This window comes from Phoca vitulina, unplaced genomic scaffold (genome assembly GCF_004348235.1).
Source record: "Phoca vitulina isolate PV1807 unplaced genomic scaffold, GSC_HSeal_1.0 scaffold48, whole genome shotgun sequence".
Taxonomy (NCBI): Eukaryota; Metazoa; Chordata; class Mammalia; order Carnivora; family Phocidae; genus Phoca; species Phoca vitulina.
The window spans coordinates 1,430,644-1,448,237 of NW_022589751.1; the positions used below are offsets into that span (position 1 = coordinate 1,430,644).

The window sequence follows — 17,594 nt, forward strand, 5'->3', positions numbered from 1 at the left end:
TTTAGAAGTTAGTGGCCTTGGACTTCCTTGTGTTTTAGTGACCAGGTGATTGGCATCGTGGGATGTTCTGTAGCAGTAAAGGATGGGGATTACTGGGTCCTGTTAATGTGTTTTGTGGATGGACTGAAACTAAATGTTCTTGGTGGGTGGTCCTTTTTTTTTTTTTTCCCCTGTAAAGTCGGGAGACCCACCCACACTGGCTCACAGCTGTGGCTGTTCTGTCCCTCCACCCACAGGGGACACTGATGTGTTTGGTGCCACCTCTGTCCCATCACTGAAGGAGCCCCAGAAGCCCAAGGAGCCGCAGAAGCCTGAACAGCCCACTCCAGGGAAAAGCCCGTACCCTCCAGCACCTGCTGGCCTCTTTGATGATGAGGATGACGATGACTTTTTTGCGGCATCCTGCAGCAAACCTTCCAAAACAGGTACCTGTTCCAGCCTCTTTTTCTGGGAATTGAGCCAGGGAGAGAATGTTGACCTGAAAAAGACATAAAGCTTGTCAAGTTCTCTGTGTCTTCCAGTAACAGGATCCCTCCTCAAGCATTCCCGTCATAGAGTGTCATCTCGGCTTCCGTAGTCATAGTGCCTTAGAGATCTCTGTTTTCTGAACCCATCTTTCCTGCTTTGGAAACTAATTACTAGGATTATCTGCCCTATGGAGAGCTAAAAATCTGTTCCCCTGTAATACCTGCTAAAGATTTCTGATTGTGATGTTGGGAGTTACCGAGGAAGTTTTAATCACACTTTCTTCTGGCAGCCCTTAGTAAATCATATGAGCAGAATGCCACACGTTAGCTGTTCAGTTCCCAGCTTCTCTTCTCTTCTCTGTGCCGGAAAGCCCACATAACCTTGGCCTTTCTTATATGGCAGGGTTTTCAGCCCCTTGGCCACTTTAGCACTCTCCTTCTCCCCTCAGATTTAAGCCCACGTGTTCATGAAGTCACTCTTCTTAAATTAGTTGTTCGCTTATGTGCCAGAGGACTCTCCTGGGACTCTTGTCAGAATGCACATTGAGGGCGCCTGGGTGGCTCAGTTGGTTAAGCGACTGCCTTTGGCTCAGGTCATGATCCTGGAGTCCCGGGATCGAGTCCCACATTGGGCTCCCTGCTCAGCAGGGAGTCTGCTTCTCCCTCTGACTCTCTTCCCTCTTGTGCTCTCTATCTCTCATTCTCTCTCTCTCAAATAAATAAATAAAATCTTTAAAAAAAAAAAAAAAAAAGAATGCACATTGAGATTCCCTGGCGGGTGTGGGGTGGGGCCTGTGATTGTGCATTTCTAACAGGCTCCCTGGTGGTCAGAGATGGCTGGTCTGTGGAAAAACACTTGGTGTTTTAGATAGACTACTGGGTGCACACAGTTTCCAGCAAGAGGAGAAGAGGACTCTTCGGAAGACTAGATGGACCAGGATTCAGTGAGAAGCTCCTTTTCCAGTGGTAAATGTGAGAAGTAAGGATGGAAGCAGAAACCTAAGGGAAATCATCGCCTAGTTATTTTTTTTTTTTTTTAAGATTTTATTTGCAAGAGAGAGAATGAGAGACAGAGAGCACGAGAGGGAGGAGGGTCAGAGGGAGAAGCAGACTCCCCGCCGAGCAGGGAGCCCGATGTGGGACTCGATCCCGGGACTCCAGGATCATGACCTGAGCCGAAGGCAGTCGCTTAACCAACTGAGCCACCCAGGCGCCCTCGCCTAGTTATTTTAGAAAGCATGCAAATGGACGCATACAGCACTCAGATCTAGGCCAACTGAAATGACAGCGAATAAAGGTGGTGGTGGTGCCTCTCTTGGCCTTGGAGGCCCCTCACCTAGTGAGTACTGGTGGGGACTGATTTAGAATCACAGATAACATTGACAGCTGCTGCTGTCCTGGGTTGCTCACAAGTTGGTATCCTCCTTTCAGTGATGCACACCTCATTCCCCACGGCAGTGCTCGTGGTAGTGAAAGGCCGGAAGCTGCCCTGCTCCTTGTCATTAGGGTCAGTTACGGTCTCTTGTTCAGTGGAATTTGGTGAAGTGTTACAAACGATGAAGTCTATGTATGTTGACATGAGAAAGATTCTCTAGGTACATTAAGTGAAAAACACAAATCATATGAAATATTAGAATTACGTTATCATTTATAGCCTTATTTGTGAATCACCCAAGTGAGAATGTCAGTATATCCTTTGGGGGAATTAGATATGTGTCTATTAAACTGTTCCTGAAAGTGGTTTTGTTTGGGTGGGCAGGTGGAGTTATGGGGGAGATTTCAATATTTGCTTTTCTATGTCTCTGTAGTTTGATTTCTAATTTTTATTTATTTATTATTATTTTTTTAAAGATTTTATTTATTTATTCATGAGAGACAGAGAGAGAGAGAGATGCAGAGGGAGAAGCAGGCTCCCAAGGAGCAGAGAGCCCGATGCGGGACTCGATCCCAGGACTCTGGGATCATGACCTGAGCCGAAGGCAGACGCTTAACCATCTGAGCCACCCAGGCGCCCTATTTATTACTTTTTAAAAAAGATTTTTAAGTAATCTCTACACCCAACATGGGGCTTGAACTCACAGCCCTGAGATCAAGAGTCACATGCTCTACTGACTGAGCCACCCAGTCACTCCAGTAGTTTGACTTTTTAAAAGGAGGAGCCAATCCTCACTTCTCAGATTCGTAGGGTGGTTGCTTCTTAAATGATCTTTCTTTCTTTGGTCTCTATTTACCTTTGATGCCAGTCCAAGCTAGTCTAAGCTTAGGACTCTGCTGCTTGGATGAGTGTGTGAGCCAAATGGTCGTGTGTTTCAACCACTGGTCCTGTGTTTCATTTGAGCTGCTCTTGTGTTCTTTGAAAAATTCCAACTTAATACTGTTTCATAACTAATTAAAAAATAATATTTTTTTCTATTTATTCCTTGGGAAGGAAGAATTTTTTAATCTATGAATTTAGTGGTGGGAGTTTTGACTTTAGTATACTAAATTTTCTGCTGTGGTATCTTTTCTAAAGACAAAGTCAAATCCACTGCCAATATCTTTGATGAGGAGGAAGGAGATCTGTTCCAAGAAAAAGCAGCTGCTTTGCCAGAAGCCACTGTGAATCAGACAGATGAAAATAAAGCAAGGGCAGAGAAAAAGGTGAGCAGGAAGGACACTTAACATAGTGAAGTCTTGTTAAGTGTTGATTTGGGGCATCTTGTTAATTCGTTTGGAACCCAGAGGGAAGTGGTATTTCCTTTCAGGTGTATGGTGAAGAACGCTAGTCATACAGCAAGGTGAAAGAATATAGTGAACACCCAAAAACCTACCACCTAGATGGAGCAGTTGTTGGCTTTTGCCTTGCTCAGTGGTTTTTACCTCCATTGATGATCTGTTCCTGAACCAGTTATCATGTTAAGGGGTACAAAAGAATGTTTTTCCAGTTCTTTCATTTCTTCTACATTAGCTGACATTTTTCCAAACAGAACCAAAGAGCTTTCTTTTCTCCTTTTTAAGTTATCACTATAGCATTAATGGATTCTCTGTTCAACCTATTATAAACCATTAGCATCATTGTTTTTGTTTGTTTGTTTTAAATGAACCTGTATTTGGCCAGCAGGATGCATCCCCATCAGCACTGAAGCTCTTCTGGCTGCTGTCCCTTTCCTTGGTATCCTGCATAGCTTGAGCCATCCTCTTTCTCTCTCTCTCTCTTTTTTTAAGTTTGTTTGTTTACTTTTTTTTTTTTTTAAAGATTTTATTTATTTATTCATTAGAGACAGAGAGAGAGAGGCAGAGGGAGAAGCAGGCTCCCAAGGAGCAGGGAGCCCGATGCGGGACTCGATCCCAGGACCCTGAGATCATGACCTGAGCCGAAGGCAGACGCTTAACCATCTGAGCCACCCAGGCGCCCTGTTTGTTTACTTACTTAAAGATTATTTTATAGAGAGAGCCTGTTCACACATGAGCATGAGGGGGTGGGGCAGAGGGAGAAGGAGAGAGAGAATCTCAAGTAGACACCCCCTAAGCATGGAGCCTGACGCAGGGCTTGATCCCAGGGCCCTGAGATCATGACCTGAGCCCAAATCAAGAGCTGGATGCTTAACTGACTGAGCCACCCAGGCTCCCTTATTTATTTAGTAATCTCTACACCCGGTATGGGGCTCGAACTCATGACCCTGAGATCAAGAGTTGCATGCTCTTCCAATTGAGCCAGCCAGGTGCCCTGATCATCCTTTTTTAAAGATTTTATTTATTTGACAGAGAGAGACACAGCGAGAGAAGGAACACAAGCAGGGGGAGTGGGAGAGGGAGAAGCAGGCTTCCCGCGGAGCAGGGAGCCCGATGCAGGACTCGATCCCAGGACCCTGGGACCATGACCTGAGCCGAAGGCAGACGCTTAACGACTGAGCCACCCAGGCGCCCCTGATCATCCTTTCTCTAAAGAACCTCTTGTGTGTCCTTTCTATGAAACCCTGACCATGGGCACCTGGGTGGCTCAGTCGTTAAGCATCTGCCTTCTGCTCTGGTCATGATCCCAGGGTCCTGGGATCGAGCCCCACGTCAGGCTCCCTGCTCGGCGGGAAGCCTGCTTCTCCTTCTCCCACTCCCCCTGCTTGTGTTCCCTCTCTCGCTGTGTCTCTGTCAAATAAATAAATAAAATCTTAAAAAACCCTGACCTTCCCACTGCCGACTACCTATGTCCCAGCATTCAGAACCTGGCAGGCTCCTAGGGGTAGCTCACCTTCCTGTGCTGGCTCCAAGCATACACGTTCCATTTGCATACAATACCCTGATCCAGCCAGATACACCCTCTGGCTTAACTTGTTTTTCTCTTCTCATGCGGTTCCCTCTGCCTGGAGTGTCCTTGCTTGTACCATCTCCTGGGTCCAGGCTTTGTCTGTCCTGAGAAATTTACTTTATTTATTTATTTATTTTTTAAAGATTTTATTTATTATTTATTTGAGAGAGAGAGAATGAGACAGAGAGCATGAGAGGGAGGAGGGTCAGAGGGAGAAGCAGACTCCCTGCTGAGCAGGGAGCCTGATGTGGGACTCGATCCCGGGACTCCAGGACCATGACCTGAGCCGAAGGCAGTCGCTTAACCAACTGAGCCACCCAGGTGCCCCAGAAATTTACTTTATTGATGAACTGTTTCTTTCTTCTTTCCTAACTTATACCAGTTTTTAAATTCTGTCTTATGATTCTTCTTTTGCATTAATTCTTTGTACACGTTTAAGGTCCACGGCATCTTTATTCCCCTGGCACATGGCCTGCTGCCTTATCCTAGCAGAGACTCAGTCTGTTTTCTAAATGAATGTTTGAATAAACCCTCATTTCCAGTTATCTTGGTTGTTAACCCTCAGTTTTTTGTTTTTGTTTTTTTTTTCCAACAAAGGTTACCCTTCCTTCCAGCAAAAATCCCAAGCTCTTGCCAGAAACAAAGGCTCAAAAAGGTTTATTTTCAGATGAAGAGGACTCTGAGGTAAGGAATTCTCTTTCTTAGTTCTGGGAATTAGTCCTTGGATATGACAAAATATTTCTAAATCAGGGTTTTTCAGTAGAGGTACAAGACCTTTTATTAAATACTTCTTTTTTTGAAATTAATGTTTTGAGAACACATGTGCTTAGAAAGCAGTATGTGTAGTAATACTTTTCATGTTGGGTTTGAATCCAGTGCATCTTCTGGGAGAAAAATACTCTCTTCAGGATGCTCAGATTTAAGGCTCTTTGTTGATCCACAATGCAGTGAGGTGCTTGTACCAGAACAGAAATCAACACGCTGTTTCCTTTTTCAGCAGTCTCATTGAATAACGGGCTTAGTGCCGTATGGGATGTATTCTGGCATAGCCTTTTATCTTGTGACCTGTAACCGTTTGTGGGCTGGCGGTGCTTGCAGACAGCCTTGGTCCTTGAAGGTTCCCGTCTGGAAGCATCTTTCCTGTGGGACAGCACCCCTCTCAGAAGTGTCACTGCTTTATCTGACTCTCCCAGGCCAAGGTCCTTTCAGAACTGATCTCAGGCTGGGCCTTTAAGAGATCAGAGACCTGTCTGAGAGTATCACGGGCAGTCAGAAATCTCCTTCACAGAAAAATATATGGACATGGCAGAGATTTACATGTAATTTCAAGAAATTGTGAACTCTGGATTAAGCTTTTGTGGTTACTTTGCACTAACAGCCAGGATGGACGTACAACTCTTTGGAAGTGGAGTGATTGCCATTGATGTAAATAAAACCCGTGAGGCTTATATTTCATTGACGGCCAGTGTACAGAAGATAGGAATTAACCCAACTCCAGTTAAGCCAAACTCCTGGACACATGAGCACAGCATGGTGGGGCCTCGCACTCTGGTCTCATCCCACGCTCCTGGCTTCCTCATCCTCAAGCACACCTGCACTGACTCCTGCCTTCTGGGAGTGCTCTTCCCAGAATCTGGATGCCTTGCTTCCTTTTTACAGTTTCTTTGAGGCTTTCCCTGACGATCCTTTGCATGACTGCCAGCCCGCTAGCACTCGCCACACTGCACTCCTTGCCTTCTCTTCTCCTCTGTTGTTCCCCACGATATGTGTTGCCATGTGACTTTTCATGTGTACTTGTTCATTATCTCCGTCCCAACTAGAATAAGCTCCGTGAGGGCAGGACGTTTTGTTTCCTCCTCATACCTCTAACACTTAGGCTAGTGCTTGGCACTTGATAAGCCAATAACAGTTGTCGACTACATGAAAAAACAAATGTGATCAATTTCAGTGACTTAAAAGGTGTTTCAGTACCATGTTACTGTGAAATAAATCACTCCCGAACTTAGTGGCTTCAAACACCAGTAAGTTTTATTATTTCTTATGATCTAGAACTGGACTGGGTTCAGCCAGGTACTTGTCAGTTAGGGTCTGTCCTGTGGTTCTAGTCTGAAGGTGGCTGGGCTGAGAATCCTCTCACTCCGGTGTCCAGTAGCTGGACGGAAAGACTCAAACAGCTGGGGCTTTGGGGACACCCCTCTCCATCTTTATGGGGTCTCCTAGCATGGCAGCTGCAGGGAAGGTGGGTTCTTGAAGCAGGGCTTCAACGTGAGATTCCCCAGAGAGCTGTGCAGAGGCTATATTGCTTTTGTAACGTAGCCTCGGAAGTCATCATGGTCGAGGTAGTCCCGAAGGCCCGCCAAGATTCCAGGGCGGGGATCCAGACTCTACTTCTTGAGGTGGGAGTGTATAAGAATTTGCAGACAGGTTTCACAGCCACCACCAAAGGCTTTGTCCTGTGTGCATTGTCCTAGATTGTTTTTATTGGATGCTGTCGGGGTGCTTAGGCAAGGAAAAGTGAAACAAATCTTTCTGTAAGTGAAATCTTGCCAATGTGTAAAATGCAGGAGAGGCATGGGAGCCCGTAGCTCCCTCTATGTGGCCTCTTTACCTCAGCGGACCCCTGGGACTCCATGGGGTCCAGGCGAATCCACTGGGCTGAGAAGCGCTCTTCTCAGTTAATGAATTCATTAGGTCTGTGTTTGAGAGTCGGCACTGATGCCATAATAAGAAGAAATTATCCAGAGAGGTCTCAGTAACTGTGTTCTTGTCCTATTTAATTGTCTGGCCCTTGGCTATTGACACTTCTGTGCTAAGGGAATAGGTGTCCTATTTTTATGTTTCTAGTTCATGCAGCTCAATTTGCATTATAGGCTGACACTACTGCATTTTGAAAGTTTCTTCAGAGTCTACTAGATCTTTTGCAACATTTCTTAGCTATAGTTCAGGTAGAATACCAAACGTTTTAAAATAAAGTCCGAATTCACATTTATTTGGAAGAAATAGTATCATACTTTTATAAGGGGAGAGGAGGAGGGTGTTAGTAAATAGAAGAGTCATAGATGCAGTAATTTGGGAATCCAGGCTCTACTTCCATTATTGAATCTGTTTAATTCCGATTCTTTGGACAAAAAAAGGAAGTCACTGTTACTTTTTAGCATGATAAGAGATTGATTGGAAGGTGGTGTCCACGTGGGAGTTTACAAACCTCAGAGTTCCAGTGAGGCCACCTGGAGTTCCACGTGGGCCTCTTCCTTCTCACACGTGGATGTCCGTGCTGCACCTGCTAGGGCAAACTGACGAGTCTTCTCAGCCAGCTTCCCTCTCACAAAGAGACCTAGACTCATGCAGCCATCATGTCATAGTCTTCAGTGTTTTATATTTAACTGATACTTTAAAAGCTAATCTGTCATGTTAACCACAAACTTTAATCTTGATCCAACAGGATTTGTTTTCTTCTCAAAATGTGAGTAAGTCAAAAGATGCATCTCTCCTGCCTAGCAAACTCCCCGCGTCGGTCTCGCTTTTTGATGACGAAGATGAAGAGGTAAACAGTGTTATTGCCGTGCAAGATAAATAAGTTTTTGATGAGTAGAAAACCGTTGCTGATGTAGCTTTATAGTCGGAGGCGCATATAGTAGAACGAGGTAATGAGAGGCAGTTAAACTATCTGATGCTTATGTAACAAAAATATTTTAGTTTTTTTCTCTGACTTCTTCCTTGACTCCTAGCTGTACAATGGGCAGGATATTAGATTATTGTTATTTTTTTAAAGATTTTATTTATTTGAGAGAGAGAGAGAAAGAGCACAAGCCAGGGGAGAGGCAGACGGAGAGGGAGAAGCAGATTCCCTGCTGAGCAGGAGCCCACTGTGGGGCTCGATCCCAGGACCCTGGATCATGACCTGAGCTGAAGGCAGACACTTAACCGACTGAGCCACCCAGGCGCTCCATGGACATTAGATTCTTGACCCAGCTCTTATGGAAGGCTTTGTAGATGTTATTTTAAAAATCTGCCTTTAAGAAATACTTTTCGGAGGATGGATCTTTATTATACCCAATGACCTATGAGAATGTCTTGGATAAAGTGCAAATAGAGAGAAGACAGCCATGTCTTCACCTTGTTTTTCTTTCCTACCCTGGATGAGAGAGCAAAGTGGGGGAAGGAAATAAGAGAGAAGACAAACCAAACCTTTCCTCTTATGCAGTACTGTGCAGTGGCCAAGCTCATGGGCTTTGGCACCAGACCCCTGCATTCACTTGCAAATCAGGGACCTTGGGCAAGTAACTTAAACTTCCCGAATCTTACATGGCTTAATAGTATGTAGAGTCATTGTGGTAGCTGGAACAACTCATGTACAGCTCTTGGCACTGTGCCTGGCACATAGTAAGTGCATAGGAAATGTTCACTGTTGTCATTAGAATCTCCATCAGATACCAGTTCATTTTTCTCATGGCCTTTCCTACCTTCCCATACTCTGCTTAAAGGCTCCTTTTATCGAAACTTTACATTTCAGGACTATTCACCTGCTGTAGTATATTGTTAAGAGTGTTTTTCTGTCTAACTTGGTTGGGTTCAGGCCCTTTTATGATTTTGTTTCTATTACCTTAATGAAAATAATAGATACTTTTGGAATGCTTGACTATACACAAATCAAAATATGCCATTGAACCTATGAGAATCAGCTCTTTAGTAGGCCAGTGGTTTTATTTAGTAAACTGTTGCTTATGTTTTTATGTCTTTTTAAAACTAACCAGAAAACACAAGTCATTCCTTCCCTCTGTCCCAGGTGTGTGTCTTTTGTAGGTGAGAGAGAGTGGAGAAAGCTCTCAGTTTCTCTCTGTTAATTCATTGCTTTGGTTTCTAAGTTATAGAAAGGTGTGCAAGTTGTTGGCTCTCATACAGGCTGGACTGCTCTCGCTGATGTGCATAGAGGGCCCACCCACAGCAGGCCTGAGTGGGGCCAGGTTTCCTCCTATTTCTGTGACCTTGGCCGCCTCCCGCTCCCTCCCAAGTGTTTTGCTTTTGAGTTCCATGTGGTCTGTTTCCCTTCTGTGGAGGGAGAATATAGTTAGAGAAGATTATAGACTATTGTTTTAGGGTTCTACATAAGAGAAGTGGAATTTACTGACATTTTGTGATTTTTTTTTCCTGTTGAGGTATTATATATATTCTGTACTTGACCAGAGACTTATTATTTAACAATTTGACATGGAAGATTGTCTTATTTTTTATTTTATGCGTATGAAGTTGTCATACCTTCTGCCATTTGTTTTTCTAGGATAATCTTTTTGGGGCAACAGCTGCTAAGAAGCAGTCATTATCTCTTCTAACTCAGAGCCAAGAAAAAGCAAAACCATCTGAGCCCTCCAGAAAGAAAGCATCTGCCTTGTTGTTCAGCAGTGATGAGGAGGTGGGTTGAAAATTTCTCCTGGAGAAGAGCAAGAGGTTGTTTGTGATGGGATTTAAGAGTTACAGCTATTCTAAACATTTTCTTTTTTCTACCTGTTTTATATCCAGTGAAGTTTAGTCACCGAAGACTATGTTCACAAAACTGTCTCTTTTTTTTTCTGGAAGGATATTTAGTATAGTATATTAACTTAAGGATTAATGTTTTCAGAACAGTTGAGAATAAAATAAGTATGCCTCTCAAATTATAATATATGCCAATTCAAATGAGTTAGGACTATATTATATTGTTAAATGATTATTATGTTTCATTAGTCAAGAACTATAGCTAGACATGGTAGGAATATTCTATGCAAGTTTAACTCCTTTTTTTTGAGTCTTAACATAAATATTTTTATTTGCTATCTAGATGCAAATTAGCAGAGCTAGTAAGTGAATATGGTTTAGCTGCTGATTTAGTTGTACAGAAAAAGACCTTAAATATAATGACATTACAAACCCTGAGCATTAAAATCTTCCTGCTTTAAAATAATTGTTTTTCTTTATTTTAACATTGTAGGCAAGTTATGAAGGCATGATGTGGATGGAGATATTGTAGACATATTAATGTTTTTTATTGAAAGCAACTTACAATGATACAACATAATTTGCTTTTTCTATTCAAACATATGAATTTTTGATGGATTTTCCATTTTTTTCTTTCTAGCATTGTTAGTGGTAGTTCTCCCTTGCCTACAATGTTAAAATAAAGAAAAACTGTTATTTTAATGCAGGAATAATATTTAGGGAAATTTACTTCCAGTTTCCTTAGTCTGAATTGCCACAGGATTTTAACATATATTTTATATTTTAAGGACCAGTGGAATATTACTGATTCACAGACGAACTCAGCATCTGACAATAGGTCTAAACTTAGGGATTCTGGCACCACTCAGGAGCAGGAGGCCAAGGCTGTGAAAAAGACCAGTCTCTTTGAGGAGGATGATGAAGATGATCTGTTTGCTGTTGCTAAGGACAGGTGAGACAGTCATTGTGAAAAATCATTTAACCAGTGTCTGTGGTAATAAGTAAAGGTATTTGATTCGCAAGATGTCAGTTACTTGGGGTGACGTGATAATCATTCCTTACTTAGTAGTCATATGAGGGAGAACGTCTTTGATTTTCTCCCTCGTAAGATATTTTTGCCCCCCAGTGCTGGGAAATGTTTTTATTCGTGGATTTATCTAATTTCTTCTACTTACTATTTTTCTTTGCTAGGGATTTAAGTGCAGTTTGTTACCTTTTTTTTTTTCTTCTGGGATACCCTATAGAACGTAAAGGTTGGCTTGAGTTACTTAAGTTTCTCATTTGGATGGAAATCTTCTCAGCGTTGAAAAACATCCTATTAGGAGGATGGTTCTCTGCAGGGCTGTGCTGTCACACCAGTGGCTGGGAACTCTTAGCTGATCTGGGTGCTCCTCCACATGAATACTTGGACTAAAGCCCACAGGGCATTCTGTAGACTGCGCATTGGCCATGTTGGTGGTGTAACATGCTGCTTTTACAGACAATAGCCAAGTGTAGGAGAGCATGTGGAAGAACAGTGCTGGTGGCAATGTAAAATGGTGCCACTTTGGAAAACAGTCCAGCCGTTCCTTAAAAAGTTAAACATATGGAGTTACCATACGACTTAATTTCACTCTTAGGTAGATGCTCAAGAGAAACGAAATGAAAATATCTCCACCCAAAAACTTGTATATGAATGTTCATCGTAGCATTATTCATAGTAGCCACAAAGTGGAAACAAGCCAAACATCCTATCAACCGATGACAGGATAAAGAAAATGTGTTATATCCGTACAGTGGACTCTTAACTCAGCAATAAGTAGGAATAAAACAAAATATTGATACATGCTACAACATGGACGAACCTTAAATATCGTGTTAATTGAAAGCAGCCAGTCGCAGAGGATCACATGTATGGTTCCATTTGTATATAATAATCCAGAAGAGAGAAATCTATAGAGACAGAAAGTAAATTAGTGTTTGCCTGGGCTGAGGGGCAAGGAGAATCGGGAGTGACTATTAACAGGCCTGGGGTTTCATTCTGGGTTGATGGAAATACTGTGAAGTTACATTGTGGTGATAGTTAACTCTATACCGAAAACCAGTGAATTGCATATTATATTGTAAAAGGGTAAATTTTATGGTATGTAAATTATATCTCAAGATCATTCTAAAAAAAGAAAGAAGAGCTGTGACTCTAACAAAGTTGTGAAATACTGCCTTGTGAGCAGGGCACTCACATGTCCCGGCTTGCCTGGACAGCCCCGGTTTGTGCCTATCATTACAGCAATGACTATTATTAATTTCCCTGTCACTCTCAGAAATGTGCCTTTAATTTGACCTTTTGTTTGATTGTATAGCCAAAAGAAGACCCAGAGAGTGTCACTCCTCTTTGAAGACGATGCTGATAGTGGAAGCTCTCTCTTTGGCTCTCCTCCTGCATCTGTTCCTCCTACAACAACGGTATTCTTAACCTCCTAGGTCTAGGAAATACCTTGAGCTGATGTTACATGAATAGTGATATTTCCCTGAATCAGCTCCTAAAACCTGACCTTGGAGGCTGAATCCAATGGAAAAACCCATTTGCCTAGTTCTAGAAAGAGATCTTCTAGTTAGTGGTATTTTACAGATGAAGCACAAGTGCAGAGCGTGGAAGGAGGGGTTCCTTTCAGGGGTAGGTCTCTGGAGCCTCAGGGAGACCGTTGCTGGGGTCACCAGGCTCAGCTGTAGCCGCATGGAATCGTGCTAACATTAGACCAGGCCAGTAAGGCACACATTATTCCTTTTAGGAGCACGTTTCAAGTACTAACACTTTGGTCCTGGTTTATGTCAATAGCCAGACAGTAAAAGGGAAGGAAATTCTGGCACATGCTACAACATGGATGGACCTTGAAGACTTCACATTGAGTGAAATAAGGCAGTCATAAAAAGACAGTTTATGAGTCCAATTACATGAGGTACCTGGAGGAGTCAACTTCGTAGAAACTGAAAGTAGAATCGTGGTTGCCAGGGGCTGGGGAGAGAGGGAATGGGGAGTCTTTTAATGAGTACAGAGTTCGGTTTTGCAAGATGGAAAAATTCTGGAGATTGGTTGCATAACAATGTGAATATTCGTAACACTACTGAACGATATACATGGTTAAGATGATAAATTTTATGGTTTTTAGAATAGTTAAATTTTTTTAAAAGAATTAAAGGACGTGATAAGAAAAGGTCAATCAGTGGCTATCTGGTGTAAATGATTCCAGTGATTACATCTAAGTGACGTCACTACCACAATCACCTAAGCTAAAAAATCTAGCCAATCTTGATGATAGTTATATCAAAAAGGAGTATTAAAGAATGAAAGGAAAATGGGATTATGATAATATTTGTCCAGGGAACCCAGGCTTCCTGGAATCCTGCTCTGGCCTGTCATTCATCCCTCCCCAACACCTTCCCTTAGTTGGGTATATGTGAGTGTGTGCACAGAGAACAAAGTGAGGCCAAGCACTGTTTTACTGCCAGCTCGCAATTGCTAACAGCCCCAAAGGGAAAAGTAAAACTTTTTAGGCTAGACCCCATGGAGACATCCTTTATCTGACTTGGGTTAGCCTAGAGGGCCAAGAATCAAGCCAACTCCCAGCCTGCTGTCAGGCCTTCAGCTCCAACTTCAGGCCATTCAAATTTGGCATGTGATAGAGGCAAAAAGACATGCAAGACAGAGAAGAAGGGATGAGACCCTGGGACTCCTCCCATGTGGGAGGAGCCACCATGGCACTTCCACCCATGCTTGATGCGGAAGACCCTCCTCCTCCCGTCATGGTGATGGGTGACCACGTCCCTGATACCGTCCCAGGTACGGGGAAGGAGAGAGATGGCTGGAGAGGAGCCTGGAGCTTCCTGTTTTCTAGACGCTGATCGTTGGTTCTTCCATACCTCCTAAATATTTTTTGTTTAAAGTTTATTTTAAATTATGCAGTAATATGTGGATGCCTTCTTTAAAAAGTTTTAGAATGTGCATAGAGAATACAAAGCCCTTACACTCCTCCCAGAGGAATCATTGGTTACAGTGTGTTGTCAGCCCTTTCAGGCCTGCTTCCAGGCATTCCCTCCCCCCCCCCCCGTGTCTGTTTTATTTAAATGAGATCATGTTATATATACATTTTTATGTATCTTTTTTCTTGTTCTACAGCATGTTTTTCATTTCCATAAGCTTCAGTCATTCTTTTTCACCACTCTCGTTATTTCCTGTAACTGTACCAGGACATGTGTGACTTACTTTGCCTTAGATGGAGTAATCATCACTGTTTCCTGCTAGTTTATTAGGGATGTTTCTTCCCATCCCTACTGCCTTGTCATCTTTAGCCTTGACTTAATTTATTATATCTGGCCTCTCCACGAATGCTCCTTCCTTTCATCTGCTCTCCTTGCTGCTGCCCTTGTTCTGTTCCTAAAGGCAGCCTGGTCTCGTCTTGTCCTTGTCACAAATGCCTTAGCTGAGCCTCCCATGCCATCTGTAATCTCATTCGAGGTGCACTCCTCTTTTCCACCCTCACTCACCTTGTGCTCGAGGTGACTCATCCTGTCCCACAGTACTCCAGAAGACCTTGTTGTCTCCCTGATCTGGAAATAGTCTTCATATTTTCAGACATAGGACAAATGTTAACTTGTCCTGTGACAGCTTCCCAGACCAGGCACATGTCAGTTGATGATCTGGGGACTTTTTTTCCACCACATTCCCATTAAGTGGGTTTGCACAGCTTGTACCAGAAGCTTTCAGCATTGGGAGGAGCGTGCTGCCCTCCCTACTGCTACTTCTGAGGTGCTCCTAATCTTCTCCTTGAATCACCCATCCTTGCATCTCCCTAAAGAAGACGTCAGGTGGCTCCGTGGTTAAGAGTCAGGAGATCTGAGTGGTTTTTCTTTGTAGATTATAAATAATAACTTGTATCCTGGATACATGAGCAATAATTTAATAAATTTTAAAGGTTATGGAAATGGAAAACTTCTTTCTACCTGTAGTAATTATGATTGTTAAATGAGACAAAAGATCAAAGATCAGCATCTTAAGTAGCTGAACAAACTGCACACAGAATTTTACCATTTGTGAAATATAAGCACCCTTGGACAACAGTATATAAAAGATATTTTTTGTTTAGAGATTCTAGAATATTTTAAAGTTAGATGTGACTCCGTTAAAAACCTATCAGTGATGTTAAATTTCATGATGAAGATGAAGTCAGCTTATCTTTAGGAACATTTACAACCAAAAGTTTGGGTGGCATTTTTATTGGTTTAAGGGACCATATTTAAGTCTAGTTTCTCACCCTGACTGACTTGCATCGAAATTATATGTAGTTCTCAGTGAGACTAGCACATTCCACAAAATTTTTTTCCTTTAATCATTTCAGTATTGCTCTATCTCTTCTGAAACTGTTTTTTTGGGTTTCCAGTCTTTTATTTCAGGTTCAAATGATTATGCATTTTAAGGACCTCTGCCTAACAGTAACCAAACATTTTACCCTATTTTTACTTCATTTGTAATTTTTTCTCTCATAGTTAGTAGGGTTCTTTGATTCCCCAGGTCTGTCTTCCTAACTTGATTTAGGTATGGCTTCAGGGCTTACTTCCTCATAACATCTAGTCTAGTTGGTATGACAGAGTTGTAGTTTTTTCTCAAGAATTTTTGATCAATCCTTTGCCTGAAGGATGATGGTAACTCTAGACAAGGCACATAACCTCAGTTTTCTAATCTCTGAAATCCCTGCCTCCCACGTTAGGAACAGATGGGAGATGGGACAAAGTGCTTGCAAACTTACGTTGACCACCTTCTTGGTAGAAAACACCATGACTGGCTGTGGAAATATATGATCCTTTCAGGTGAATGGACAGATATATAATAGCTATTAATGTAAATTAGGAAGCAAGTGAAGTAAAGGCTAGGTAGAGGGATAAATAATATCAATGTGGCAACTGATACTAAAGAGGGAGAACAGGGAGACCTTTATGGGTGACCTCTAGCTGGGCCGTGTTTGAAAAATGAGGATTTGCTTCTACTGACAATGAGGAGCAAGCACGGAAGTGTGAGAGTTTACAGTAGGTGTAAGGAGTAGTGAGGATTGATAGGATGCAGATGGATAAAGGGAGAAAATGAAGTGTCAGTTGATTGTCATGTGTCGCATTTGCTTAATGCAAACAGTGCACGCGGGTGGGAGATGAAGTAGTCTGGTGGGTATTTTATTTTAGCAGGACAGCTCTGGATGACATCATTGAGCTGAAATGTGAGGAGGGAGGCAGAGAGGAGAGACTAGTAGCTGTCTGGGTGGCAGAGGTCAGGGTCTGGGCGATGGCAGTGTCTGTGCAGTGAACGGACACATGGAGATATGTGCAGGTGTTGTAGTGGCCGAAGTTGTAAAGTGCTGTGTCTGCACGTCTGAGGGGGTGGCGTTTATTCCTTCACCCTGTTTGTGCCCCCTTCACTGTCCTGCATTCTCTCTCCCCACATCTCGCTAACTCGAGGACTGTGGTTTCGCCTTGTTCTAGACATTGCCATGCTAGTCAAGCACACTTTTGTTTTTAAGGATGTCATCTACTCTTCTTTTGGTAGAAAAAAGAGCCTGTCCCTGAGGTACCACCTTTGCTGTTCAGCGATGAAGAAGAAAAGGAGGCACCATTTGGAGTGAAACCTGTGGATGAGAAGGTTGAGGGCGCCAAAGAACCGTCAGAACTGGGGAGCACTCGTGTGGCTGAGGAGTCAGAAAAGGTAGACTTTTTTGTGTGTGTCCATTCTGACATGTTTCTCATGTCTTGTAAAACACAGACACACATACACACACAAATGCACACACCCTTACCTTTTTCTACCACAGAAAATAAATGGCTAATTTGTTGAAAACTTTGAAAACACTGAGAAGCATGAAGAAGAAAATCTGATGCCACCATTCAGGGAAATCTTCACCACTGTTCTTGCTGTTCAGTCTCATTTCGAGGCACGAGTGTACACAGTGCTGTGCATTTCTCCTGTTCACACACTCTGTCATCTCTTGCCCATGTCTGTTTTGTCTTTCTCTCACCAGGGTGTTCTCCCCCATCTTATTTTTCATTTTGGTTTTCTCTCTGCGTGTCTGCTCTTTCTGACGTGTTCCCTTTGTAGTGTTCCTGCTCCCCTTGGTTCTCTTCTGCTTCTACCTGTACTTGAATTAAAATGACTGTTTTAAGATCTTAATTTCCTTAAAAAAAAAAAATCTTAATTTCCTGTTCTTTTACATTTAGTTGATGTTCGCTGTTAATTAGAGAGTAAAGTAAAATATCTCTGTCTTCTAAAACATTTGCTGTCTTCTCCTGGGTGGTCTGTCATCTGCAGGAGCCTGTAGACAAGGCTGCTGGCTGCACCTGGGGGTCTGTGATGGCCT

At 42.7% G+C, this 17,594-nt stretch overlaps 1 protein-coding gene across 6 annotated transcripts in view; it reads left to right on the plus strand.

The window, feature by feature from the left end:
* Positions 1–17,594, plus strand: part of LOC116649453 (WASH complex subunit 2-like) — a 64,078-nt gene that overhangs the window by 21,451 nt on the left and 25,033 nt on the right. For all 6 annotated transcript variants that reach the window (XM_032432222.1, XM_032432221.1, XM_032432225.1 and 3 more), the window contains exons 15-22: positions 237–425; positions 2,980–3,107; positions 5,347–5,433; positions 8,192–8,293; positions 10,028–10,159; positions 11,010–11,173; positions 12,561–12,663; positions 16,790–16,945. In XM_032432222.1, the coding sequence (XP_032288113.1) occupies positions 237–425; positions 2,980–3,107; positions 5,347–5,433; positions 8,192–8,293; positions 10,028–10,159; positions 11,010–11,173; positions 12,561–12,663; positions 16,790–16,945 (1,061 nt within the window). The remainder of the gene's footprint in view (positions 1–236; positions 426–2,979; positions 3,108–5,346; positions 5,434–8,191; positions 8,294–10,027; positions 10,160–11,009; positions 11,174–12,560; positions 12,664–16,789; positions 16,946–17,594) is intronic.